This window comes from Mesoplodon densirostris, chromosome 18 (assembly GCF_025265405.1).
Source record: "Mesoplodon densirostris isolate mMesDen1 chromosome 18, mMesDen1 primary haplotype, whole genome shotgun sequence".
NCBI classification, from domain to species: domain Eukaryota; kingdom Metazoa; phylum Chordata; class Mammalia; order Artiodactyla; family Ziphiidae; genus Mesoplodon; species Mesoplodon densirostris.
The window spans coordinates 51790507-51817832 of NC_082678.1; the positions used below are offsets into that span (position 1 = coordinate 51790507).

Consider the following 27326-nt stretch of genomic DNA (forward strand, 5'->3'; position numbering starts at 1 on the left):
TCTATGATTTTGAAATCAACATACAATAGTAAACCCAAATATCACTCTACTGTAGATTTTTTTTTTTGAAGGCTAGGGTTGTATTTTTTTTTCCTCTTCACTGCGGTGTGCAGGCTTCTCACTGCAGTGCCTTCTCTTGTGGAGCACGGGCTCTAGGCGCACGGACTTCAGTAGTTGTGGCTTGCAGGCTCTGGAGCGCAAGCTCAGTAGTTGTGGCGCATGGGCTTAGTTGCTCTGTGGCATGTGGGATCTTCCCAGACCAGGGCTCGAACTCATGTTCCCTGCATTGGCAGGTGGATTCTTAACCACTGCGAAACCAGGGAAGTCCCTCTACAGTCGATATTGCTTATGTTTTATCTAAACATTCTATAGTTAAAATGTATTGTCTTAAGCCAGAACTTGGTCAGAATTACTTGGACAAAATGTTTGTCACCCACAAACCATTCCGGTTTATCTGGAGATTGGATTCACCATCTCTATGATTTCTGGCTTATGAGACAATGTTTTACTTCTCATTCTTTGTATCTTCTTAGCCTCACATTGGCTGGCCAACAGCCAAGACCTCTGCACCAGTCCTCTGCATCATGCTACAGCTGCCGTCCAGCCTTTTTTGGTCTTGCTGCCCTGAAGGCAGGGCAAACCAATCGAATCCAAACTTACCTCAATTGCAAGCAGGCAGGGAATTTCAAGGACCATAAATTTAAGATTTGCCAACCTCAGATCAAGGTACAGGTCATAAAAGTCATTTGAAGTTCTGAAAACATTGCTTGGCTACTGAGGGTGAAAGGCATTTTCCTATGTTCACAGGCACCCCATGGGGTCCTAAAACAGGAAATGAAATCTGAATGTAAAGGCTCTCTTGTCAGTTCTCCAAATGACATGAGAGAAAGCAGCAGTACCATTTTAAAATCATTGTAGCTAGAATCTGACCCATGTTAGTATCCCAATCATGTCTTCCCTACCTTCCTTGGTCACTCAGTCTAAAGCATTACCATCCTGCTATTACTCCTTCCTGATAGACATACGGAAAATGTAAGCGTGTTTCTACTTATATTCTGCAATCTTCCTTTCATCTTGCACTATGGTTTTCATGGGGAGATGGCAAGCAATTCTGGCTTTCTCAGAGAACGTATCTTCCCAAAATGCTATTTTTACCTAATTGGATATGTTGGTTGGAGAGTAAATAATTTAATGGTGTGAAGGGTATTGGTATCTTACTGCTTTATAAAGTAGATGTATTAAAATAAAATGAAAAAAAAAATCACAACAGTTTTAAAGATAAGATGCTTTTGTAAAATACAGGTGATTCTCAAGAAGTAACTTGGGTAGATTTTCCACTGGCTTTTAAATTCATAAGCTACAACTATATACACCCTGAAAAGAGCAACTTGTAAGAACTTCAGAACAGTTTCTCAGTGGAGACAAGTCTTCAAGGGTACGCATGGCTAATAAAAGTCTTCCTCATTTTGCCTCCTCAAAAGTCCCACACCACTAGATTTTTTTCTTATGGTTACTTTAGCCAGAAAGGTTTACTATAAGCCTATCAGGTCCCCTAAAAGATCATAATTTTCTTTTGCTCAGTAGTTATTTTAAAGTAAGCATTTCTGCAACAGTTCTCCAAGAACAAACCAAGTAAAAGTGGTTGCATTCATGAAGCATTAACTCTCAAGCAGTGCCCTACAGTTGTGCTATTTCTTCATTACCCTTCTTATTTAATTTGCTTGTGGTGCTTCCAACATATTTAAGAAACATTTGCGATAGTGGGTTTTTTTTTTACAAGTCTTTAATTAAAAAACTCAACAAAAATATATAATCAAGCATTTTACATAATGCATACATTCTTAATATCTGCAGGTAAGATAAATAACAGAAGGCAAAAGCAGATATACTAATTGTATTGCTTCTCTTTGGCAAGTCACCAATATTATCCCCTGCAGAAACATAGGATAAAATGTGTAAAAAATAAACAAAAAGCAAAAAAACCCACCACGGTCTTAAAAAATTGTCCCTTAGTACAAACAACAAAATATTTAGCAATAATGCAGTAGATGGATTTTTCAAATTGACTAAAATTTATTATAATACTTTACTTATACCACAGGGGTTAAAGTAGCAAGCTGCTTTCCAAAATTAAGGCCCACAGCAGTAGTTAGGAAAAAAAAAAAAAAAAAAAAAACACCCTTTTTTCCTGGTTATATCTTGGCTATTTTTCATTTAATAATGTCACATTCAAATTCTACCTCTCAGATTCCACTCCTAAGGAAAACAAAATCCTTCCCTAGACAAAAGCTGTTTTTACTTGAAGGTCAGTTGTCTGACCACCGCCAACCAAATACACATTTTGTTATGAGGCATTCAGCTTTCTTAAGTCAGTATTTACCATCTAACTCAGTGTCCCAGAATAAAAAAATTCCTTCCACTTTACAGCAAAGATACATATTGTGGCTCTACTGAAGCAATATATACATGTTGGAACTAAAAATTAGAAAAGCAAAAGGGTCCACTCAACACACAGCAGCTTATATCGAAATATATACATGTATGTATATGTTTTCACAGTTACATTTTAAAAAAAAATTTACATTTGATATGTTCAGAAATATTTCTTCTAAGGTCTATAAATAATATTTTAAAAGCTCAACTGATCAAAATGCAATACAAGAATGTATCAAATTAAATAAATCTCCCAAATCTTGAAGTCAGTAAAGCTTGAGGTTTGTGTAAAGTGTGTTGTCAGTCCCTAATACTAGGGAAGACAGCATCCTCTAAACACGGTAGGAGAGGAACTCTAAAACTTTGGAAGGAATCGGCAGCTCCTGGACTTCTTGGGTGGGCATCACTCTCCGGATTGACATGCGACATAAATGTTGAAGGCTAGGGACTTGCCTTGGAGTGGCCCAAAAATACACACTTCCATCATGTGTCCTAAACAGAAATAAACAAATCACAAGCTCAGTCTCACAAATCCATGTATTTGGTCACCCCACAGCTCAAACAACTACCACCGAGGCTGTGAATTAGAGCCACAAACTGCACATTAAAACCTAATTAAGGAGACCTGCCCAGTGATCTCCCTCTATGACAAATTAATAATATTATAAACAGCCCTTATGGAAGATTTACTGACAATAAAATACAGGCTGCTTTGACTAAAAGCCACTTTAAATTGCCTCTTAAAAGAAAACAGAAAAATCACCTACCCAGCAGCTAAAACACTGCCATCAGTAGAAAAGGCACAGCAAAGACCATTGCTCAAAGGTGCAACTTGCACTGGATAATCCTCATCAATTCTCCAGAACCTCACCATTCTGGAAAGGAAATAAACCGTCCAGTAATTATCTAGTAGGAAATTTAAGGTAAAAGCAACTTTTAAAATTCAGAAAGAGGGCTTCCCTGGTGGCGCAGTGGTTGAGAGTCCGCCTGCCGATGCAGGGGACACGGGTTCGTGCCCCGGTCCGGGAAGATCCCACATGCCGCGGAGCGGCTGGGCCCGTGAGCCATGGCCGCTGAGCCTGCGCGTCCGGAGCCTGTGCTCCGCAACGGGAGAGCCCACAGCAGTGAGAGGCCCGCAAACCCAAAAAAAAAAAAAAAAAAAATTCAGAAAGAAATGCCACTCTGTGCTGAGCCACAAAATATACACACAAACACACACACACACACACACACACACACATCACTGCAGCAATGACTGGAACTTGCTTTATTAAAGATTTTATAGTTTATACCAATTGGTAATTTGGATTAATTCACACTGAGAGACTATAAAGCATGGCTGCCTTCACTTCCCAGTGTCCTGATCTGTAATGCCCACAACCGGAAACTTTCTCCTTACTTCCTTACACTTAAAATATAATTGGTATCTGATCTGTTTGACTCTTTTCAAGAAGTTTATGAAACTTTTCACCTAGGTAGAGTGTGTCTAGGAATAGCAGACAACTGATAGTCAGAAACTAGCTGAACAAACAGGAAAACAGTGACTGCTGGCAAATAAAGAACTCTCTCCATACGTTTGCTAACATTCTAGAAAGATGGTAATGAGTCACTTTCTGAACTGATGTGACCAAATTGCTTAATGCTATATCCATGCACATTGATAAAAGTATGAGAAAATGGAATGTCTACATCTAGTTTTTGCTTACCAATAAGCAGTACGTCTCACTCATGTGACATTTCATCTTTATAGTCTCAGTTTCAGTGGATACAAATGACTCTGTTTTAATCATTTATTTCACTTTGAAAATGTCCTTCTGTTTCAACCTTTATAAGATATTACTAAGAAAATCTGTCAGCTGAGCTAAAAAGCTAATTAAAAATGCACCCAGTTTGCCTGAACCAGTTAACAAACAAAGAACACAGGGAAAGGCACGCATTATCTTTAGTTTACATAAATACTGTTCAGGCCAATATTCTTTTAAGACACAACAACATCTCCCAAGGTCTTGTCTAGAAAAAGGGCCATTAAAACCCAAACTGCAGAAAGGCCATATTTTTCATCCTTAAGAATGTTTTTTATTAAGTAGAAGAATGAAGGAAATCTTTACAATAATAAATAGGTCAAGCTGTAATTCACACACTTACTTATCATCAGCAAGGCTTGCAATATGCAGTCCATCGTGACTAAACGAGACAGATCGTACCCATCGGTCATTTGCTCCTCCAGCGAATATTGGAGTGGGTGGGGGAAACAGGTGCCTGAGGTCAAAGACATGTTTTCAGTGGAAATGAGAGTCACTTCAAGAAACAAAACTACCCAGGTACAAAGTACATCAGTCTTTGAATGTTTAAAGTGGCCTTAACAAACACAACTGAGAAGACTGAGCAGATCTAGTCTATCCACTTTAAACGAAGCGACTAAACCTAATTACTAATCTCCGTCTTATAGAGTGGTTTAAGACTAAGTCCAACTTTAGTTTTAACTATGTTTCCCAACACGAAACTCTAAATATAATTACCACTTCTACAGAGTCATGTACTGTTAAGTAACAATAACAAGATCTGTATCAAGAAAGTCAAATTTATTTGTAGAATTTAGATGCATTATTTTTTTTTTTTTCTCTTTTCTGCGGTATGCGGGCCTCTCACTGCTGTGGCCTCCCCCGCTGCGGAGCACAGGCTCCGGACGCGCAGGCTCAGCGGCCGTGGCTCACGGGCCCAGCCGCTCCGCGGCATATGGGATCCCCCCAGACCGGGGCACGAACCCGTATCCCCTGCATCGGCAGGCGGACTCTCAACCACTGCGCCACCAGGGAGGCCCTAGATGCATTATTAAAGGGCCTAAATGATACCGAAACTTTAAATTATGACAGACTGCAAGTTTAGATTTCACATGTTAATGATTCTAATCATCCCCATGACTTCTTAAAAGCTATACTGATAGTAGAGATGAATTACAGACTAGAATAATTCATGCTGTACCCACCCAAATTCCATCAGAATGTCTCCAGTGTGTGGATCCCAGATATAAACTCGAGTATCATAAGATGCCGTAGCCAGTAATGCTCCATCAGGAGAAAAGTCACAAGCTACAACATCATGGTGATGTCCTTCTAGTTTTCGTATCATGGTATATTTATCCATATTCCAAAGGAAAACCTGCAAAAAAGGCAAATGTTATAGCTTCATTCAGACACGCAGAGGATAAAATCGCACATCTTAAACTAAAACTGCTAAATTTAATTAAGATTACATTAAATTAAACATTATAAATTATGAATAATTATGAAAGAATATGCTCAGTGTCATAGTCAAAAATTAAAATCAGTTTTTAAGTTAATTAAAGTAAACATGCAAATTCTATTTCAAATGTTTCTGTTAAATGTTAATTTAAAAATAAGCCTAAACACAAAAAAGGCAATGCAATTTAACCACAAAGTTATACTGACATCCATTTATTCCAAAAACTAATTAACTAAAATATACAGAAATAAATAGGGTTAAGTACTACAAACCCCCTTCTTTTTTTTTTCCAGAAACTACCAAATTTTTAAAAAATATACAGACAGAAAATATAAGGTTAACAAATTGTTACTCCATTGGCATCTCCCTTTGAGATAATCACTTGTTTACAATAGGCTTGGGTCACCAACGTGAGCCTAGGAAGAGAAACAGATACTGCAAGCAAAGAGAATTTTTCACAGCCAAATGAAATTTCTTTGGCAAACAACAAGGATGTTAAACCACATTACAAAATGAAAATGCTAATTTACGAAAATAATACAATTAACAACATTTCTGTGAATCAAGATTTGCCAATCTTATTTTTCCCAAACCAACCACAATCATTAGTCATTTTAAGTATAGAAGATTTAAATTACTTTAGTACAAGTTCACACATAGTTTTAGTTTCTAAAGATCAGTAGTAATACTGTGCAGAATAGCTCTAAACAGGATTCTAATGTTTACTTCAATCTGTTATATTAAACGTGAGCTTGGAGGTTTATTACAATCCTAATAAGACAAACTCTCCTCCTCTTGGAGTAAAGCAATCCTTTTTGCTACGTTTTTCTGCACAGACACAATATATTATTTCCAAAGAAAAATAAATACAAATTTTCAATTGGATCAAAGACTTAAGGTATCTCTAGTATCTCAAAGAATTCCAAAAAATAGCACAGAGAAACCATTTGAAAGCCAACTACATTACATTAAATTGGTTTCACATGTTAGACTCCCAATTCCACCAGACTGGAAGATCAATTACATCGGAGGAGTCAGTTGGTTTCACTGTGGGGAAAATTATTTTTAAAAAGAAAAAAAGAAAGAAAGAAAAGCAGAAAGTGGACATCGACCAGCACCTGTGTACGTACAGTACACCTTGCAGCCGAATGCAAGGTTACTTCATCCTATGGTAAAGGTCGCCCCCAGCCCGGTAGCCAGAGATGCCACTCTTTCTGCCCAGCTAACACCATTGTGCGCCTGTGTGCGAGTGGTGCCAGCATAACCTCAATCACACCAATATTGCTGCCACCACCTGTGACAGGGAAAGCAAGAAGCATATGGAAAACACACAGCCTAAAATAGCAATGTCAACATCTAGCTTTGCTCTTCTTATGATTTTTAAAGAACTGAATATTTTTTTCTAAACTGCCAACATTTGCAACTATCATTTTAACACACTTCTTGGCTAAATAAAATGCATTTTAACCAGCCTCCCACCCCCCCATTAACTCAAAGTGTATTGTGATCATCACATGTATTTGGACTTCAACCATTTTCATAAATACCTGAAGCTAATAAGATCTCTTTAATTATACTAACTCAGAGCTGGTAGACAACTAACTAAAGGAGGGTTCATCAATAAGCATAACCCTCTTAAGAGTCACTTTATACTTAATCTGTCTACAGGTATGCTATGCAAAACATATCATATCAAATTTAGATGAAATTCACTCCAGGACATACATGACTGTTATTTTTATTCTTATTAGATTTTTAAGTTACGTTTTTTCAGTTAAATGTCCAGGACCAGCTGGGACTTAAAACTTTAAACAGCAAACTGGACCAAAAAAAAAAAAAAAAAATAGAACAACAGAGAAGAAAATAATTAGCACGGGCATGTCTTAACGTTTGGACTAGATCTCTTCTATAGCACATAAACTCTCCTAGATCTGAGAAAAAATAAAATTGACATACCCCTCATTTTATGAATATCATCTCTAACTAAAACAATCCAATTTCTCACTTTACAATCAATAACTATACTTATTTAATTTCCCTCATGCAAATTCTCCCCCATCATGAAATAACACATTTAAGATATTCAAGACACCGAGCACAGACTTAATAGGTTACTTAGATTTAAAATGATTATGCACACATTATTATAATCCAATTCACAGTAAGTATACAAGAACTTCGACACATACTGCTTTACTGGCTCCCACTGAACACAGCATAGAAGAGTCGGGAGAGAATGCACAGCTGTACACCCAGTTCTGATGGCCCCTCAATACTTTCATCATGTTTCCTGAACAAAAGGAAAATACCTGCGTTAACCCTAGAATCTACTTCAAATAAGTAGCATTTCAAAAATGGCAGAATCACAAACTTCTACAGAGGCAGTGATTATAATCTATTACAGGGGTTGGCAATATACAACAGTTGCTTACTTTTGTACCTAAGTTTTATTGGAGCGCAAGCATGCCCGCTGTTGTGACGGGAGAGTGGAGTAACTACTGAAGAGATAGCATGGTCCATAAGCCTAAAATATTCACCATCTGGCCCTTTAAGAAAAGGTCAGCTGACTTACAACTGAAAGTATGTTGAGAGCAAGTTCCATATGATATGCGAAAGAAAATAAAATTTAATTTTCGAATGTTTTAACTATTGGGATCCCTTCACCCCTCAATAGCTGAGCAATCAGAGAACTGATAAATGCAGAAGAGGTGCCACATAATTTGGTAATAGTATTAGTGTATTATTCTATCAGGCAATGGTTGTTATTACCCATAAGCTGAAACAAGTCTCCAAATCTGAGGGGTGTGTTTTCTACTGCATTCAATTTAAGCTACATTTCCCCAAACAAGCCTGTCAACTTCTAGCTTGAGGCTGGTGGAGCACTAGCAGATCTTAATTAAATACATGGTTTTAGTTAAAACTGTAAACTCTTTCATCAGAGCTTAAGAAGGGGGAAGGGATGCTCATCTCAGGTCTTCTCAAACAAGGTAGACTCTCCCAAACTTTGTAAAAGGATCACAATTATCAATGTTTCCGAAAAAGCTAAAACTTGACACTGATATTCCTTTTACTATATTGGAGGGCAAATCTCTTACTTTTTATAATTCTTACTTAAACTATCCAACTTATTATTATGATTAGTATTTACATCCTACAAATTCTGGTATATAAATCATGTTTGAATTTACATTTTATTAATTACTAAGTTATGTCTTTTGTTAGGTCAAGATCTACTTAAATTTTCACTAAGCAAATGAAGGAAGTTAATAATCCTCCCCAATATAAAGGAAATAAAACACAGACCAGTTCAAATAAAACCCTAAGACTGATCCAGATTTTGTCCTCAAATAGTTGGTACAGATCTGTGTAGTTAGTTTCTGAGTAATATCAGATTGTTTACTTAGAGTAACTGCTGGCTCCTATTCTGGTTCACATTTATGGTTTTGTTTGATCTGTACAGGGAAAGGGACCAAAGGACTAAGCAGAGAAAAGGAAACTTTGATCATGTCACTTTTAATGTCAAATGCCCCAAGTGTTCGTAACACCTCTCAGTAGTAATATCCAGAAACTAATTCTTTTCCACAGCCTAGAAAGACATACCATCATCTTTCAGGTCCCACACTCTCAGAGTTTTGTCTCTTGAAGCTGACACCAGGATTAAGCTCCCATCTGGAGCAAAAGTTAAATCTCTGACCACTTCAGTATGATCTACCAAGTTAAGGAGGAGTTTTCCTAAATGCAATGGAAGGTGGGAAAGAGACAATGTTAATAATTTTAATCAGCTTCCATATTAAAAAAATAGGGTTGAGATCACCATTTAAAAAAAAAGAATAGAAATATCTGGGTACCTCCTTAGTTTACCAAGTGTAAAATGACTTATTTACTAGCGCCTTTACTATTATCTTTAAAGATTCGGTATTTACACTGTTACAAAATAGATTATTTCCAAGATACCAAAGCCTAAATTAGAAAAATTAAAAGGGAATTCCTGAAATGTGAACAAACTCCTGGATCAAGTCAATTTAATATCAAGAAGATCTACATCATTTAAAAATCTTTGTATAGTATGATTTTAAAATACAAAATCAAAATTTTCCTTTTCTTTTACTTGGCCTAGACTACGAATGGACTGTCAAACTCCCCCAAAGATACATGTTATCCTATAACGGCCTAAATTTTTAAATATAATCTCGATGAAAAAAAGGTACTTTATTCATCTAATATTATAGAGTTTTGTTCTTCTATGAAAAGCAATGTGCTTACCTTAAATGTTTTCCCAGAATTCAATCAAATTTACTGACTCATTATCCCCACTCAGTGTTAGTATCACTTGCTGTATTCTAATGTACATAGTTTTAATGCTCATTTTTAAAAATCCTTTAAATTTTGGAGTACATACTATCAGCCAGAAACTATTTTAGGTAGTGAACAACACATTTACTTTTTTAAAATTTATTTTATTTTACTTTATTTTGGCCGTGCTGCATGGCTTGCGGGATCTTAGTTTCTGACCGGGGATCGAACCCATGTCCGCAGCAGTCCTAACCACTGGACCGCAGCGAATTCCCACAACACATTTACGTTTAATTGCCCAAAGAATTTAACTTCTCAACCTATCTGGTTAAACTTTAGATAAAATGTCATTAAAACTTTTCAGAGGTTAGATAATGATTGTTGAAAACCAGATTTACCTTGAAAGCCTCTAAGCTATCAGTCATTGAAAAAGTATATAAGAAAACACCTTGCAATTTGAGTCATAAATTACCAGTTTATAAGTGATAATTAACTAAACATTCCTTAGACGTGGCCTCCCTACTGTAATATTCTCTGAAGAGTGATTAAGCAATATGAACTCTATTTTCCTAAATTAAAACTATGAGCTGAAGAGAGGCCCGCGTACCTCAAAAAAAAAAAAACAAACAAAAAAAACAACTATGAGCTGAAGATGCTATTTAGGCCAAATATAAAGATACATTCATAGCATCAATTCTTGCTTCTCTGTGAGTTAAAATCCTCAAATTATGTATTCTTCCAGTGCCTATGAGCTATGCTTGCATCATAAGATAATCAGGTTTGCTTTCAAAACTATGACTCCATACCTGTATATACATCCCATATTTTGATACGCCCGTTGTTTAACCCTGTGGCAAGGAGTAGCTGATCTTGTCCAAATCTGAATCGATGCCATTCTATGTTTACACAGCGGCTCTGTTTTTCTGGAACTGAAGATCCAAAAGCAAGACTCCAGACTATATCACCACAGTCTATAATATGTTCACGAGGCTTATGTTTTTGACCACCATCACTGTTTTGTCTTGACAATCTTAAACTGCTTGAATTGGTGATATTCTTGGTCCCATGCAAGAGACTGGGTAGAAAAAAAGGTCAGATTGAAATCTAGTTATTATTTACTCTGTACTCATGTGAATACTAAATAATGATAAATGTTTGTTAAAATAACTTCAGTATTATTATAGTGATACTGAATAACAATAGAATCCTTATAGATGGGAAGAGGAAAAGTTGCTACAAGCTACATGGGCATGACCAAATAAATTCAGACTAAAAGAAATCCTCAGTGTATGAGAAAAAGTTCAACAATAAAGCAATTTATAATTTATTCATTTCAAATTTTCAAATTTGTTTTAATATATCCTTATTGATATAGAAATCCTATCTCAATTAGGACTCCTTTAATTAACCCAAAAGTATAAACAAGCAAAATACAAAAAATTCTGAGAACATTAAGATATTGTGAAGCTGACACCAGAAAACTATCTTAAACCCCATAATAATCAGTAGTTTCCCATACATTCTAGACCTAAACTAATATGTAATAAGGACATTAATGACGAAAACCATAAAGGTGAACTAAACACAAAAAGCAGGGAAAGATTAAATTTAGTAGATACATTATAGAAATTGCACTACCAAGGCACAATTAACCTGCCTTTTGATATATGGAAAAGAAAAATTTAAAGACACCAAAGTATCTGAGAAAGTATTCTATAATATATAAGGCCAGACTATTCTTCCCACAAATTTTCCAACAAATATATTCAGCTTATGAGTAAAATTCATTTACAACAGTGTCCAAAGGAAAAAACTTAAATATCAAAATAATCTTAATATTCCACACAGAGAAAAAAATAAATTCTACAAACAGATAGATACAAAATACAAAAAAGCAAACAGTCTTACAAGTTCTTAAGGCACTGGGACCACGGAACAAGCTTTACTGCACGATGTCCTTGTGACCAAGCAAAGTACGAACCATCTGGAGCAAAAGCAACAGTCCAATTTTCACGACCACATTTCTTGTCAAAAGGAGCCGCAGGAGCTAAAAGTTCACCTATAGTACGTGATCTCACTAAAAGGAGAAATAAAAAATACAGGATATCATATATAACCAACAATGAATTTGAGACTGCATCCATATTACTTTGGGATCCAATCAGCTCCACTGAGTTTTTCCTTTTTCTATGTAGACAAGGTACAATGAGTTCTGCATTCTACCCTTTGAGGGGAGATATGTGGTGTGAAGACCCCGTAATGAGAATAAACATCTTTAAGTTTTGATAAAGTGATTTTCCTAAAATTTCCCAAATCAAGAGCTTTTTAAGAAAGTTTCAAAAAAAAAAAAAAAAAAGAACTGGTCAAATAACAATAATGTAATGATCAATCAGGGCTAGCAATTACCGAAGTCCTGACTTTTGCACTGCCTTATGTTTTCCTCAAATTACTAACATTTAAAATGCAAGAAACTGAACTTGCTCTGCAGGAAAAGTATCTTCCAAAAAGTTTTGTAGCTTTCAAAACCATAAACCACTATAAAATAAAGTTTTATATCATTACTCAAAGGAAGCACTATAGGGACTTCCCTGGTGGCACAGTGGTTAAGAATCCGACTGCCAATGGGGGGGGACGGGGTTCGATCCCTGGTCCGGGAAGATTCCCACATGCAGCGGAGCAACTAAGCCCGTGTGCCACAACTACTGAGCCTGTGCTCTAGAGCCCGCGAGCCACAGCTACTGAGCCCGTGTGCCACACTGCTGAGGCCTGCACACCTAGAGCCTGTGCTCCGCAACAGGAGAGGCCATCGCAATTAGAAGCCTGTGCACCGCAACGAAGAGTAGCCCCTGCTGGCCGCAACTAGAGAAAGCCTGTGAGCAGCAACCAAGACCCAACACAGCCAAAGATAAATTAAAAAAAAAAAAAAAAAAAAAAAAGCACTATAAAATGGTCTAGTCAAATATGAATATTCTTATCTTTTTCAAGTCACAAAACCCACAAAATCCTCAGAACTAGAAGGAACTTAAAGGTTACTTAGTCCAGTCTCCCCAACCAGTGCTTTAAAATGCGCACTTTATTTGGGACTTCCCTGGCGGTCCAGTGGTTAAGACTCTGTGCTTCCACTGCAGGGGACACGGGGTCGATTCCCGGTGGGGGAACTTACATCCCGCATGCTGCTCGGTGCCACCAAATAAATAAAATGCATTGTTACTTGTGATTCTCGAATAGTGGTCCTCAAGCATCTTCCTAATGGGTCACAAACTGACCCAAAAATGGAAGTAATTCTTTTGGTTTTTAAGGACAAAAAAAAAAGGAACAAGTTCATATATTTTAAATTTAGTTACCAGAACTTAAATTTAGCATTCATAACTAAAACTGGCGTATTTGGGACCTCCCTGGTGATGCAGTGGTTAAGAATCCGCCTGCCAATGCAGGGACACAGGTTCGAGCCCTGGTCTGGGAAGATCCCACATGCCGTGGAGCAGCTAAGCCCACAAGCCACAACTACTGAGTCCGCACTCTAGAGCCTGCGAGCCACAGCTACTGAAGCCCACGCACCTAGAACCCGCCTGTGCTCCGCAACAACAGAAGCCACCGCAATGAGAAGCCCGTGCACCGCAACGAAGAGTAGCAGCCACAGATAAATAAATAAATAAATAAATATACTTTTTAAATAAAACTGGCATATTAGAGTGTACAGAGAATTTTTCTTCTGCCTTTAACAAGAAGGATAATCAACAAGTTCCTATTGTACATGTGCACATGCAAACGTGGCTGCTATTTCCTCAATTCTGGAAAAGGATTTTTTTTTTTTTGGGTTGCGTTGGGTCTTCGTTGCTGCGCATGGGCTTTCTCTAGTTGCGTTGAGCGGGGTCTACTCTTTGATGCGGTGCGCGGGCTTCTCCTTGTGGTGGCTTCTCTTGCAGAACACAGGCTCTAGGCGCACGCGCTTCAGTAGCTGTGGCTCACGGGCCCTAGAGCGCAGACTCGGTAGTTGTGGCTCACGGGCTTAGTTTCTCCGCGGCATGTGGGATCTTCCAGGACCAGGGCTCGAACCCATGTCCCCTGCATTGGCAGGCGAATTCTTAACCACTGCGCCACCAGGGAAAGGATCTTAATCAGTCTATCACCACTGCTGTCTTGGGTCTGTCTTGATTTCAAATTCTGCTACTCTTCCTTTTTAGTTATAAGTCACCTTCGGTTTAGTTTCCCTATTATCTATTTTGTGATCTGTTGCGTGTTCAACTCTATGGTCTATTTTTATGTTTTGGGCTTAAAGTTTCCAACAACTGAACTTCAATATATTCTACGTACTGCAGTTCAAATGAGAACCACAGATACTCCTATTGCAAGAGCAGATATATATATATATATACAAACCCTAAAAATGTATTCATTCAGTGACACTTCCAGTCTCCACGTGTGCTCCACCAACAGGGAGTGTAGCACCTGGCATGTGACAGGGGCTCAGAAAATATTTATTGAATGAATATGAAAGCATGTGTATAAGCTCCCATTCTTAAGCGATTTAAATATTTCCTTGGGACTTCCCTGGTGGCGCAGTGGATAAGACTCTGTGCTCCCAATGCAGGGGACCTGGGTTCGATCCTTGGTCAGGGAACTAGATCCCACATGCATGCTGCAACTAAGAGTTCGCATGCCACAACTAAGGAGCTGACGAGCCACAACTAAGGAGCCTGCCTACTGCAACTAAGACCTGGTGCAATCAAATAAATAAAATAAAAATAAATATTTAAAACAATAATAAATAAATAAATAAATATTTCCTTGCCCAATTCTTTGATACATTAACAATGAGATTATGGTTTAAAAAGTAAAACAAAGCAAAACTGAAATCTGTTTTCCTATGATATTCATAAATATAAATATGCACCTATTTTGGCACAGCTGAAATTATCAGAAAATTTCCTTTTGATGACTCAAAATATTCCTCCGTGACACTCCACCCACTCAGTACTGGGTCTGATCTAAAAGAATAGCCTGATCCTGCTCTCACATGACATTCATATATTGAAGACGGCCATGACATCAGCAGCTAAATCTGTTCACCAGGATAAAATCTGATGAGTTTTCAATCGTCCCTTAGATTACATGGTTTCAAGTCCATTCTCCACCTACACCTTCATACTTTTCTGGATAAACTCCAATTAGTAATGGCCCTCAAAAAAGTGGAACTTTTTCAACCAAACACAACACTTCAAGTGTGGTTTAATCAAAGCAGAACCCCCCACCTACCCCTGCCCCACTTGTATCACATGACTTTAATACAAAATTCACAAACCAGTGACACTCTTATGCCTGTAGAATGATTTTTTTAAATATACAAATGAGGGAGTTCCCTGGTGGCCTAGTGGTTAGGATTCTGGGCTTTCACTACCGAGGGCCCAGGTTCAATCCCTGGTTGGGGAACTAGGATCCCACAAGCCACACAGCGCGGCCAAAAAAAACAAAACACTCACACACAAATGATTTTTGAAAGGGCTTGCTGCTCCATGTCCCCTATATTCCTCCAAGCCCACAGTCTTTCATTTATGTGCCTGGTCCCTGAATTTGCAACCCCTGCCTAAATCTTTTTTTTTTTTTAAACATGGGTTTCTATAACCACATCTATCTTTTAAAATCCACAAATTTTAGGAGAAAAAGAAAATCAAAGTTCACAAATAAGGGAAGCAAGTTTTAAAATTCAACTGAAAAATGCAAGCATTATCTTAAAAAGAGAAAGCCCCTGATTAAACTAGATGAGTATACTTATATAACTTCCATCTCAAAAAACAGAGGACTGGCCCTTGCATTCAACTTCAAAAACATCTGGTAAATTAGACTAGAACTCATTTCTCCTTTAGCAAGCATAAGCAAGACTAACTTTCCTACAGAAGACTCATTTTTTTAAATCTGTATTTTAGGATCACTCTGTATTTTTCTTCTTTCACCTTGACCACAATCACAAAACTCCTCTTGTGTAAAGGGTGGTAATAAATTAACTAAAAAACTGGTTCAGATAACAAAGACCACGAAATAATAAGCTAATCTACTCTTGAATATGTATATATTTTTTTCAAGAAATAGGGCCACCCTAAAAAAATACTTCCAAATAAATACAAACAAGTACTGAATTAATAATTACCTTGTGTTTCCTTGCTTGTTAACAGGCATATAAGATGATCACTGCATTTTAATGAAATAATCTAAACACTCATTTAAATACTTACTGGTATACTATTATAAACTAGCACGAGGTTTATAATGAAGAAAAAATTTTAATTAAACCTTTATATACTACCTGCAACTGCTGAATGTTAGTATCCTAAGATACTATAATTTAATGACCTTGTATAAGGGAAAAGCTGCCTGCCATGGCAACTTGGCCATTAGATACAACGCCACATTATTAATATCCACGCAGTAGTAACACATCATCTGAGTCACTGCTCAACCAAGCAAACCACATTCAGCTCCTTCTTCACATTCCTCCCTGCAATTTCATAACTAGAAAGGGAGGATCTGTGGCAGAACCTTGTGAAAGAGGGCAGTAGCTCTAGGCAGTAACTCCCTGTCAGAGACTTCTTGAATCATTCATGGAATCTTGCCTCCTCTTTCAGTACTTACTTGAGAAACCAAACAGCTATAATTAATACCCAAGAAAAAATGTTAGCCCTTACTGATAGATACAAAGCAACGCAGAGGTATTAGTGTTTAACTTTGTATTCAAATTATGTTAAAAAAAAAAGAAACAAAGAAACAAAAACCTGCGGTTTAAAAAACTTACAAAAGGCCAAAGTTCTTTTAAATATAGCAACTTTATACTATACAGTAACTTTATATAGTTATATAGTAACTTTATATTATATCCAGGAAATAACACTGAGACAAATATGCAAAAAAAAATTTTTTTTAATTAAAAAAGCTATTTAGTGCATGGTTCTACCTTATGCAGGTATGCTAAGAACCTCTATCCATCCCTTAGAAGAGAGGACTGGAAAGTTTTCAAAGTGATTCATCAAGATGAAATAAAATATAGATAAATGAAAGGCAGATCACTCCTCTGCAATACTGCTGTGAGTAGGAAAAAAAAAACAGCACTGAATTGAGAATAAGAACTTTTGAGTTCCATGTTCCACAGTTAAAATAAAAATTGGACATGAATTTTGTTTTCTCTGTATGTTTAAAATAGTCATTAAAACCAGGGTTAAAGTCCCCTCCTAACCTGCCACTCAACCTTATCTCTAAGAGAACAAAAGTCCAGAACTCTTAAGATAGCTGTCTCTAGGTATAAAAATTCACCCACATACAGAATACAGGGCCTTTTGGATACTTCAGCTTCTCCCTTTCTCTAGAAAACCTCCTCCAAGGATTCAATAAAGGCACACGTTTAGTTGAAGAACAAGAAAATGCAAAGGCTCTCTGCTCAGTAGCTACCTCCAATTTTCATTTAATTAACACACAGTATTGGGCTCTGGGGAGGGATGAGGAGATGCTAAATCTATTTTATTTTTTTAAAATAAAAACTGTCTACCTATCTATATCTTTTTGTCCATGCCGCGCGGCTTGCGGGACCTTAGGTTCCCCGACCAGGGATCCAACCCGGGCACCCGCAGTGAAAGCGCCCAGTCCTCACCCCTGCACCGCCAGGGAAGTCCCCAAAACTGTATGTATTTAAATAAGGTGTATAACATCACTTGATAAGTTCAGGGTTTTACAAGCATAGCAATCAATGCACCACCCGCAACTCGCCCCAAAGTTGTTCCAGTTATATTACCTTGAGAGAGGATTTAAATAATGTGAGGTGCTTTCTACTGAGTCAGTGGGTAGGTCCTGACGCAGGACCTTCAACATCTATTGGCCTGTCTTCTGCTTGGCAGGGCTGGCCACTAAGCCAGTTTCTAGACAGCCTTTTCAAGATTCTGCTCTTCCGTAGATCAGCTTTTCTCCTCCGGTCACTCCACCCAACCACCCTGCTCTTCCCTGCTCCTCTAAGTGGGAGAGATAACTGAGTCTCCTCCCCAGAGCCGCTGCCTTTCTTAACGCCATGGCATTTTTTAAAATACTGCTTTTTTTCCAGGCTGATGGCACCTCTTCGGCTGCATTTCTCCTTATAATTGTTGGTATACACGAAGACCCATCCTTTCATAACAGCTCAGATCACACAAGTTTACTTTTCCCCACCGGAAACTTTTTTAAGAGTCCTGGAGACCTGCCCAGCCCTCCCCTGCCCACTCGACGCCCCAGCCCCTTAGCCAGAAAAAATCCAGAAAAATGGCCCTGCGCGGACCTCCGATGAGAAAACTGGGGGGGGGGGGTCCCCAGGGAAGCGTGTCCATCTCCGGCCACACAATCATTGCAACCCTCGCCACTCGGCGCCCAGGTTCTCTTTGCCTCTAATATCCGCGCACCGCCTCCCTCCGTGCCAGGCGCACAGCAGGCGCCGCATCAATGCAGATCCCATTTACCCTCGGCGACACCCACTCGCAGGGCCGCTTCCTTTCTCTTCGCTCCAGGGCTTGGCCCCGGCTCACTGTTCTTCCTCAGACTCAGAGACGCTTCCTCCCGAACCTCTGCCTCTCCGCAGCCCCCGCGCGCTCACCAGCAACCCTCACCCATCGTCCCATTCCTCACCGATCTCTTTCTCGTTGACCCTCGGGGGAAAGCTGGCCATCTATGGGGCACCGTCTGATTCCGGGGGCGCGATGCGGACGCAACGACAGAGAAGGGAAAGGCGAGCGCCGAGGGGCGTGACACGGGCTGGGTCCCTCCCGGTCCCGGGGACGGAGGGGAGGGGCGGGGCGGTCGCGGCGGCTTCTGCCGACTGCCCCGGGAAAGCTCCGGGAGGCCTCGGACCAAACTACGGAGTCAAACACAGACAATAGAGGCTGTTCCCTTCCTCACGGCTACGGACCAAGACGCTTCCCTCCACACAACCGACTGCAAACGAGACACTGCAGACAAAATGGCGCGTGCCGCGGGGGATAGCAGGGTAACGGGGGCGGGGCCTCGTGACGTCACAGAGCGATGGCCCGCCTCCCGACGTTCGGGACGTGACGGCCTCGGCTCGGCGCCCCGCCTTCTCTCCGGGTGCGCGCGGGCGTTCTCCTGGGGACGCGAAGGGGGAGCCGGAAGAGCGCCGGGGCGGAGGAGGAAGGGGGGGCTGCAGCCCCAGCCCAGCCCTAAAAGCTGGGTTGGAACTTATCAACTGTGCGTTTTAATTTTGTCTGATTTTCCCGGCCGGGAGGCCAGCATGGTATTTGTAAGTTGAAGAGCCTTTGAAAAGGCAAACACAGAATTGTGTAATACGTATTAGCTCACAGCGTAAAGATTGCATGGAATTTAAACTGACTGAACTGTAAAGAACAAAAAAGACATTTCAGGTGTTTACTCGGTTTGGCCACCTTCCCGGCCCTCATGTGCTGGGGAACTGGAGGTTGCAGTGATAAAAACAGTGAGAAGGTAATGAACATCGCTATGCACCCACACGTCCGGCCGCGAACGTTCTGACGAGAGCCAGCCGGTTTTTGGGAGGGCCGAGGTGACCCGAATTCAAGAACAGGGAGACCCGGGCATGATGGCGTCCCGCCCCACCATGAGACCTCCCGGGGCTGTCTTTGTCCTGGCTACTTCCTGCAGCTGGGCCTGCCTCGAGGCTGCAGCGAGGCTGGCGGTCAGCAGTGTCCCTGCCACTGGCCAAGGCAGACCCCACCGTGTCTGCTGAGAAGCAGCCCTTCCTGCGCCCAAGGTCTAGGCCTCTGCGAGGCAGCTAACCATTCACACAGCAGAGCTGATAAACGTGTCAGTGTCTGCCAGAAGCCAAGTCGGTTCCCGTATACAGATGACATATTTTCATTTTAATTGGCTCTTCTGTGGACTCTAAACCTGGTTCCAAAGGAGGACAACTAAGGCTGGGAATTTCAAATATGCAGCAGATGCTGATGGGAGAGGAGTTGCATAGCCAAATTCTTTTGAGAGATCTCAAGCGACAGCACCTAGGCATGGCTACTTCATCTTTTTCTTTGCATAAGGATAATTCTTCCAATGGTGAGATGTTTAATACCAGGTACAAGAAATCATTCCCTCCTTTTTTTTAAAAAAATCATTTTGTTACATTCAGTCAACGTATTTATTGATGGCTTACTCTGTGCCAGATACTGGGGCTAGTTGTTGAATGTTTATAGTAGAACAAAAGAAACATTTTAATGCAGTCTTGTAGCTCAAATACCAATATTTCTATCAGTCCCTGCTAGTTCTTCTAACGAACTGCTACTACCTCTGTTCACAGGTACTGTACCAAACAAATTCATGGAAAATACCAGCTCTTGAGTGTCTGTGAATTGTTTTGGTGACTTTTTCCTACAATTATTCAATTCCACTCTAGTTTATTACTGCTAGTCAACAGACTTCCAGACCATTTCCTCAACTGGCAAAGTATGACCATGGAATGAAAAATAATTGTATGATTTGCATACTCATTAGTGATAATATGTACTATTTGTTGGGTCCATGCTACATGTCAGGCACCGTGCCATATAAGTGCTTTTGTGGATTAACCCATTTAATACCCACAGCAGTATGAGCAGTGTATAAATCTTTTATATTTTACCAACAGTTAGTAACTTGACGATAGTTACAGAGCTCCGAAGTGATAAAGTGCTAGATTTGCACCCAAACTTGTCTACTGCCCTGCCCTACTTCCATGCTACCTTATCTCTCATAAATGAACCCTACCATGAGAAGTAAATATGTACGTGGCATTTCATATTTATATTTGCTATGTTAATGTCAAATCCGAATGGCTCTCTTATCGCCTGCATATCCCATAAAGCTGAGATTCCCCAGAGTTTTATTCTTGCTCCACAGCTGTTTTTCTTCTTCCACACTCTCCCTGCGTTATGACAACCTCTCTTTGGGGTTTAATTACCAGCTCTATGTGAAGACTCTCAAGTCCAGACCTGCCTTCTCTCTTGAGCTTCAGATTTACATATTCAGATACTTACAATAAAGCCTGACATGTCACAACCGAGAACATAGTCTTCTCTCCCAAAGCTGCTCCATCTGTTATATTCCCTACCCTAGTGAGCACGTCCATCCAGTCACCCAAGCCAGAAGCTGGAGTGTTTTTAGACTCAGGCCACTCTCCCCCAGCCCCATGTGGCATGAATCAGTCCACAAGCCCTGCCAGTATTTTCTCTTAAACGTTCTGGAGTCTGTCTTCTCTGTTCCAAAACAGCTGCCACTGTCTTAATTCAAGAGCTTGTCATGTCATCTCTCTTAACACTCCTTTATAACCCCACACCCTAAGAAACCGCCATCAATACCTTGGTGCATTTCCTCCTAGGCTTTTAGAATTTTACTAGCTGTGTGTCCTTGGGCAAATTTGTTAACCTCCCTATGCCTCAATCTTCTCATCTGTAAAATGGAGATGGTAATATTACCTACTTCACAGTTTTGAGAATTAAGCGAGTTAATATGAGAAAAACATTTAGAACAGGGTCTGGCAACAGAGTGTCAGATACTAAGAGTAAGATATAAGTGTTAGATACTATTTTTCTACATAATAATCCCAGCTAACTGCAAAAGTGAAAGATCAAAATCTCATAAAATATAAGGGATTGGCAAAGAGCCATAAAAATAACATCAAGTATATGTATAATCAAAATCATAAGTAAAAGTTCTGGAAAGCATTCACTTCCAAAACAAAGCTGATCCAACCACTAAAAACCCGTTCTCTTGAATCTCATTCTTGAGTTATTCAGAAAACATTGCTGCTGTGTGGTTATCTACTAAGGGTGATTTAGTCATGATTTTTTAATGTGGATATCATGTCTTTCGATTTTTTTGTTTGTTTGTTTGTTTGTTTGTTTGCGGTACGCAGGCCTCTCACTGTTGTGGCCTCTGCTGTTGTGGAGCACAGGCTCCGGACACGCAGGCTCAGCGGCCATGGCTCACGGGCCCAGCTGCTCCGCGGCATGTGGGATCTTCCCGGACCTGGGCACGAACCCGTGTCCCCTGCATCGGCAGGCGGACTCCCAACCACTGCGCCACCAGGGAAGCCCCTTTTTAAATTTTTGAACCAACATTTACTATCTTGAAATATAATTTTTAAAAAATTTACATCCTGCCTCATTCCATTTTCTCACATCTCAGCAAAATGTTGTATTAACAGTTTGGCATTGGGAATTCCCTGGGGGTCCAGTGGTTAGGATTCCATGCTCTCACTGCTGGGGGTGTGGATTCAATCCCTGGTCAGGGAACTAAGATCCAGCAAGCCACGCAGCTTGGCCAAAAAGAAACAAACAACAACAACAAAAACACAATTTGGCGTTTTCATGTAGTTATATCTCTTAAGGATGTATTTTTCTACACTGTTCTCTTATACTGACAGAGAAGTACATAAGCATTAGAGAGAGGAAGCAAAAATTATTACATTCTTTTGTTCAAGGACAATAAATATAACCATTTTAAATGTAAATAGAATTTTGGAGTAGAATACAATATAAAATTTTGTGTCTTGCTTTTTTTCTTTCTCACGATAAAATAATATTTTCCTATGTAGATAAACTTTTCACCACATCATTGTGGGTAATTTTAACTTCATTTGGAGGTGAGTTTTTTCCTTTCCTTCTTCAGAATACATAATATTTAATAGTGCAAAAGGTGGGCTTCTCCTGTAATTAAACTCTCATCACTCATATGGACAGTGTAGGTATATTCCCCTTGATGTTATGAATGTATCCAGTTCAAAACTGTGGCCCGTTTTGGGAGACTCCATATTCACCAAAAGTTAGAACAATTCAAGTGGGTTGTCTCTGAAGTTACAGACAAACCTCTAAATTAGCTTTAAATTGGGAAGGATTCTTGCAGGATCTTGTTTCTGAATGTATATCCTGGTGAGAGTAGAAAGTAAGTGTTCCCTTCCTATAACTAAAGGGAAGCAACGTTTACTTAAAATAACAATCAAACATGATTTTAAAAAAAGAAACCCACTAACAATTGTACAACAGGAGTTTGAAGCCTACCACCACCAGAAAAACAAAACAAAGCAAAAGAAAAGCAAAACAGAACAACAAACCAACATCCAAAATCCCAAATATTTTATTATCCCCTAGTGTGGTTAAATCTCAAAGATGAAAACGATTGCCATAGTCTTTTGACTCACTATTGACTGAGACCAAACAAAAAAAAGTTAAGAACAGCCTCGTTGTTTAAGCAATAGGAAAGTTGCTTGTGTGCCTGTTTGTTTTGCTTTTTGGACCTTTTTGCTATTGTTGCTACAGCTCCCCCAGGCTAAGCCTAGGAATTCACCCAAAGTTATTCAGTGCTTGGGTCCTAGAGCAGGAGTTTCGGATCTTGGGATTTGTGGAGTTAAGTCTGGGATCCTGGATTGAAGAGTGTGGAATTTGCTCAGAATTTAGCTGGACAAGCATGATTTATCACACAAACATGTGCATTAATAAACTGTAGTAGATACCTTGATAGTTGCAGAACATACAGGAAAAATAATAGAGCCCAGAGGAAAATTCTAGAGGCAACTCCTTTTGGCTGTGGCAGTCTTGCTGGGGATGAAGTGTCTAGAAATGCCCCTACTTTTACCCTGCTGTCTTGTTTTTCACTTTTCTTCCTGATTTCACATTTTTTGTGGGGTATTTGACAGTGTGGTATGAGCAGAACGTTAGTATCAGGTTTTCAAAGATGTATAATTTGATCTTAGTTTACAGCTATACCCAGAATGGCCCAAAGTGTGGAAAATGATGGAGCCAGTCTAGATGTTTCTACATCTATGTCTGAGCCAGAATGCTCCTGGCAGCCTATAGGAAATTACTGTATTATATCTAAAAGGGTAAGTGGAGACCCTGTCTCCAGTGTTCTGTAGGATTCCCAGAGCTTGTTGCTGAGCTGACTCAGCTCCATCCCCTTCTCCTCTCCTTACCCCCAAACTCAGGGCACGTGCACGCAGGCCCAGTCCTTTAGCTCAGTCCTGGACCTTCAGGAGAAATCTGTATAAAATGGAATATTCCACGCAGTGATGGAGATTTTCCTCATATCAATCATTTTTCTCTTCCTCTGACAGAGCTTTGCATTTTCATTTTCCTGAATGTTCCTGCCTATGACCATCTGTAGAGATTATGAGGGAGAAGAAAATTATCTTTCACCGACTGCATGAAAGGCAAGGGTTTCTCTTACTTGTCCTCCCCTCTATTGTTTGTTTGGGAAATGCTTCTGTACTCTTCTCAACTTCAGTTGCCTGACTTTGGGGGCAACTTTTTAAGTCAGCTGTTTCTTTCTCCCTTCTGTTGGAGGGTGCCAGCATTGGCTGGAATTTGAGTCCTTCTCCGGGAACCCAGAGAGTCCTGCGGACAGCTCACAAGCTATCTCTACTCGAGCTGCTGGCCCCAGCCAGTCTTGCCCTGGTGGAATGGATCTGAATGCAAGATCTTCCAACTGATACCTTTACTTGCTAACATATGGGTCATCGTTTCTTTTAGGCTGAGGAATTTCTGACTGATTTCCAACCCTCCTCCATATCATTTCTTTTTAAGTTCTTTTTTAATCTTCCATGTTGTTTTACTTTCTGAATTTGGTTTTTACTTTCTATGAAATGAATTCTCTTGTTATAATGAATATGTTTCATTTTCTCTACTTGGTTTTAGGTTCCTTGAGGGCCATGACTTTCCTTTATCTTGGAGTCATTTTTAGGATTTTGCACATAATTGATATTCAATAGATGTTTGTTGAATGGAATTGAATCTTTCATCTAACTTCCCACTAGGGTATTTGAGGTAAATTGAGAAAGCAAGTGTTCCTATTACTGTCTTTACAAAAATCAAGAGAAATCAAATTCGAAAGTTTGCTAGTGGGAGAGTTCAAAGATTAAGGCAATTGTGATTGAAGCCAATTAAAAAAAAGTTGTGTGATTTTGCTTATTATTTTTACCTGGAAAAATAAGTGTATTGAAGAAATAATCTCCAATGTATAGTTAGGAGTCTTCGAGACTAGCATTTAAACTAATTTCTCAGAGGCATAGAATCATTTTCAGATTCATAGCTGAAAGGGACCTTAGAGATCATATAGTGTAACCTTATTTTACAGGTGATGAAACTGATATTTGACTCTACAAATGAGTTTCTCACATTCATACAACTAGTTAGTAAAAGAATGAAGATGGGGCACAGTTCTGCTCCTGAGGAGCCTGGCACTTTTCACATTGCACTGTAGTTCTTTTACCATACTGTGGTTATTTGTATACATGCCATCTCCCCTCAAAGTGTCATTGGTTAATAGACGACAGAAGCCATGTCTTTTTCATCTTGCTATTTATGGAAGATAAAAGGTATAATGCTTGGCAAATAGGGCCACCAAATGGTAGGTGCTCAATTAACTCCCTTTGAATTAATTAAATTCTTACCTGATGAAATGTGTTTCTTCTTGGCCTCATGTTCATGAGAAGCCACTTTTTATTTATTCATTATATATTTATTGATTACCTACTGTGTACCAAGTAAAATGCTAGTATCAAAATGAGAGTTAAAATGAAGATCTCCTTGGGGAGTGGGAAAAAAAAAATGAAGATCTCCTTTCAGCTCTGAGTCTATATTAAAATCTCACTGTGGGGTATTAAATATCTCAATTAGAAAGGAAAGGCAGTGAATTCTCAGCTGATCTATTTTCTTTTTATAGACTTGTTTGCATTTCATAGAATTTTAGTGCTAAAGAGAACTTAAGGTTACCTAAGATCACATTTTCAGTAAATGGCAAATTTGAGGACCAGAATGAATGTCATCTCCCTCAAAATCCAGTATTCTTTCCATTACAAAGAATTCCTTCCTTTCTTTTGCATTTTTGGAACAACATATGCATTAGTTAAACTTATGAGTGTTAATAAAATGGAGATCCATATTTCTTTTCGATTAGGTATCAAATGCCCGAAGGGGATTATGGAGAGAAAACAGGACAACTGATTCTTAACCAGAAAACAGAAAATGTCCTAATCATCTGCTTCAAATGATAGGACATTAGAGCCGGAAGTTTCCTTAGGGACCAACTGAGCAGGCCCTGTTAGTTCCAGATGAAGATGCTGAGGCTCAGCTTCACCAAAGTCACATGGTAGATTTCTACCAGAGGCAGGGCTAGAATACAGGCCCCTGGACTCCTCATCCATGAGGCCAGTGTTTCCCAAACTTCAGTCATTTGAAAACTACCTTTTCAATTTGTCCAAATCCACATATCATTTATATTAGTATTTACTTAATATTTTTATTTGAATCAAGTTTTTTTGTTTTGTTTTTTTGGCCGTGCCTTGCCACTTGTGGGATCTTAGTTCCCCAACCCAGGATTGAACCCGGGCCCTCAGCAGTGAGAGTGCAGAGTCCTAACCGCTGGGCCACCAGGGAATTCCCTATTTTTAAAATTAAAAATTTTCTAATATGTAATGTATTTTAAAACTTCCGGGCTTCCCTGGTGGCGCAGTGGTTAAGAAACCACCTGCCAATGCAGGGGACATGGGTTCGAGCTCTGGTCCGGGAAGATCCCACATGCCGCGGAGCAACTAAGCCCGTGTGCTACAACTACTGAACCTGTGCGCCTAGAGCCTGTGCTCTACAACAAGAGAAGCCACCGCAATAAGGAGCCTGCACACTGCAACGAAGAGTAACCCCCGCTTGCCACAACTAGAGAAAGCCCACATGCAGCAACGAAGACCTAACACAGCCAAAAATAAATAAATTTATTTTTAAAAAAACACTTCCATTTACTCTTACGAAAAAAGGTTGCCATTATCATAAATGGGAAACCAGTGTTATTTGCTATAACTAGAAGACAAACATAAAAATTAAAACTTTGGAAATATTTCTAAATTCTGCTTAATTCCTCCTTTTGCTGAAGGCATGGCTCCCAAGGTTTACTCTCTTTTTTTTTTTTTTTTTTTTTGCGGTATGCGGGCCTCTCACTGTTGTGGCCTCTCCCGTTGCGGAGCACAGGCTCCGGACGCGTAGGTTCAGTGGCCATGGCTCACGGCCCAGCCACTCCGCGGCATGCGGGATCTTCCCGGACCGGGGCATGAACCCGTGTCCCCTGCATCGGCAGGCGGACTCTCAACCACTGCGCCACCAGGGAAGCCCTACTCTCTTTTTAAATAGAGAACAAGTATTAGAGACTCCAAATGAGAATTACTTCTTGATGTAATTAAAGACAATTGAAAGGGAGTCACTTTCTCTCTACATATTTTTTGTCATTTTATGCGGCAGCCAAAAAATGTTTTGTATACCACCAGCAATTCAAACTCCACAATTTGGAAAACACTGCCCTGACCTATAATAGCAAGTATTGAAAATGCATTTTGACCCTGTACTCTC

General features: G+C 39.5%; 1 protein-coding gene across 2 annotated transcripts; it reads right to left on the minus strand.

Annotated features, from left to right (window-relative positions):
- Window positions 1–2149: 2149 nt before the first annotated feature.
- WSB1 (WD repeat and SOCS box containing 1) lies at window positions 2150–18942 on the minus strand. Of its 2 annotated transcripts, XM_060080833.1 has the most exons (9): window positions 18604–18942; window positions 11878–12046; window positions 10776–11044; window positions 9277–9408; window positions 7866–7966; window positions 5420–5592; window positions 4579–4692; window positions 3201–3308; window positions 2150–2925 (listed from the first exon to the last, which is right to left on the minus strand). In XM_060080833.1, the coding sequence occupies exons 1-9, from the start codon at window positions 18641–18643 to the stop codon at window positions 2766–2768; spliced, it is 1266 nt and encodes a 421-aa protein (XP_059936816.1). In that variant the 5' UTR covers window positions 18644–18942; the 3' UTR covers window positions 2150–2765. The 2 variants fall into 2 exon arrangements, with proteins under 2 accessions (XP_059936816.1, XP_059936817.1); XM_060080834.1 differs by lacking the exons at window positions 2150–2925; window positions 3201–3308; window positions 4579–4692 and having other exon boundaries at window positions 5584–6970.
- Window positions 18943–27326: the final 8384 nt, after the last annotated feature.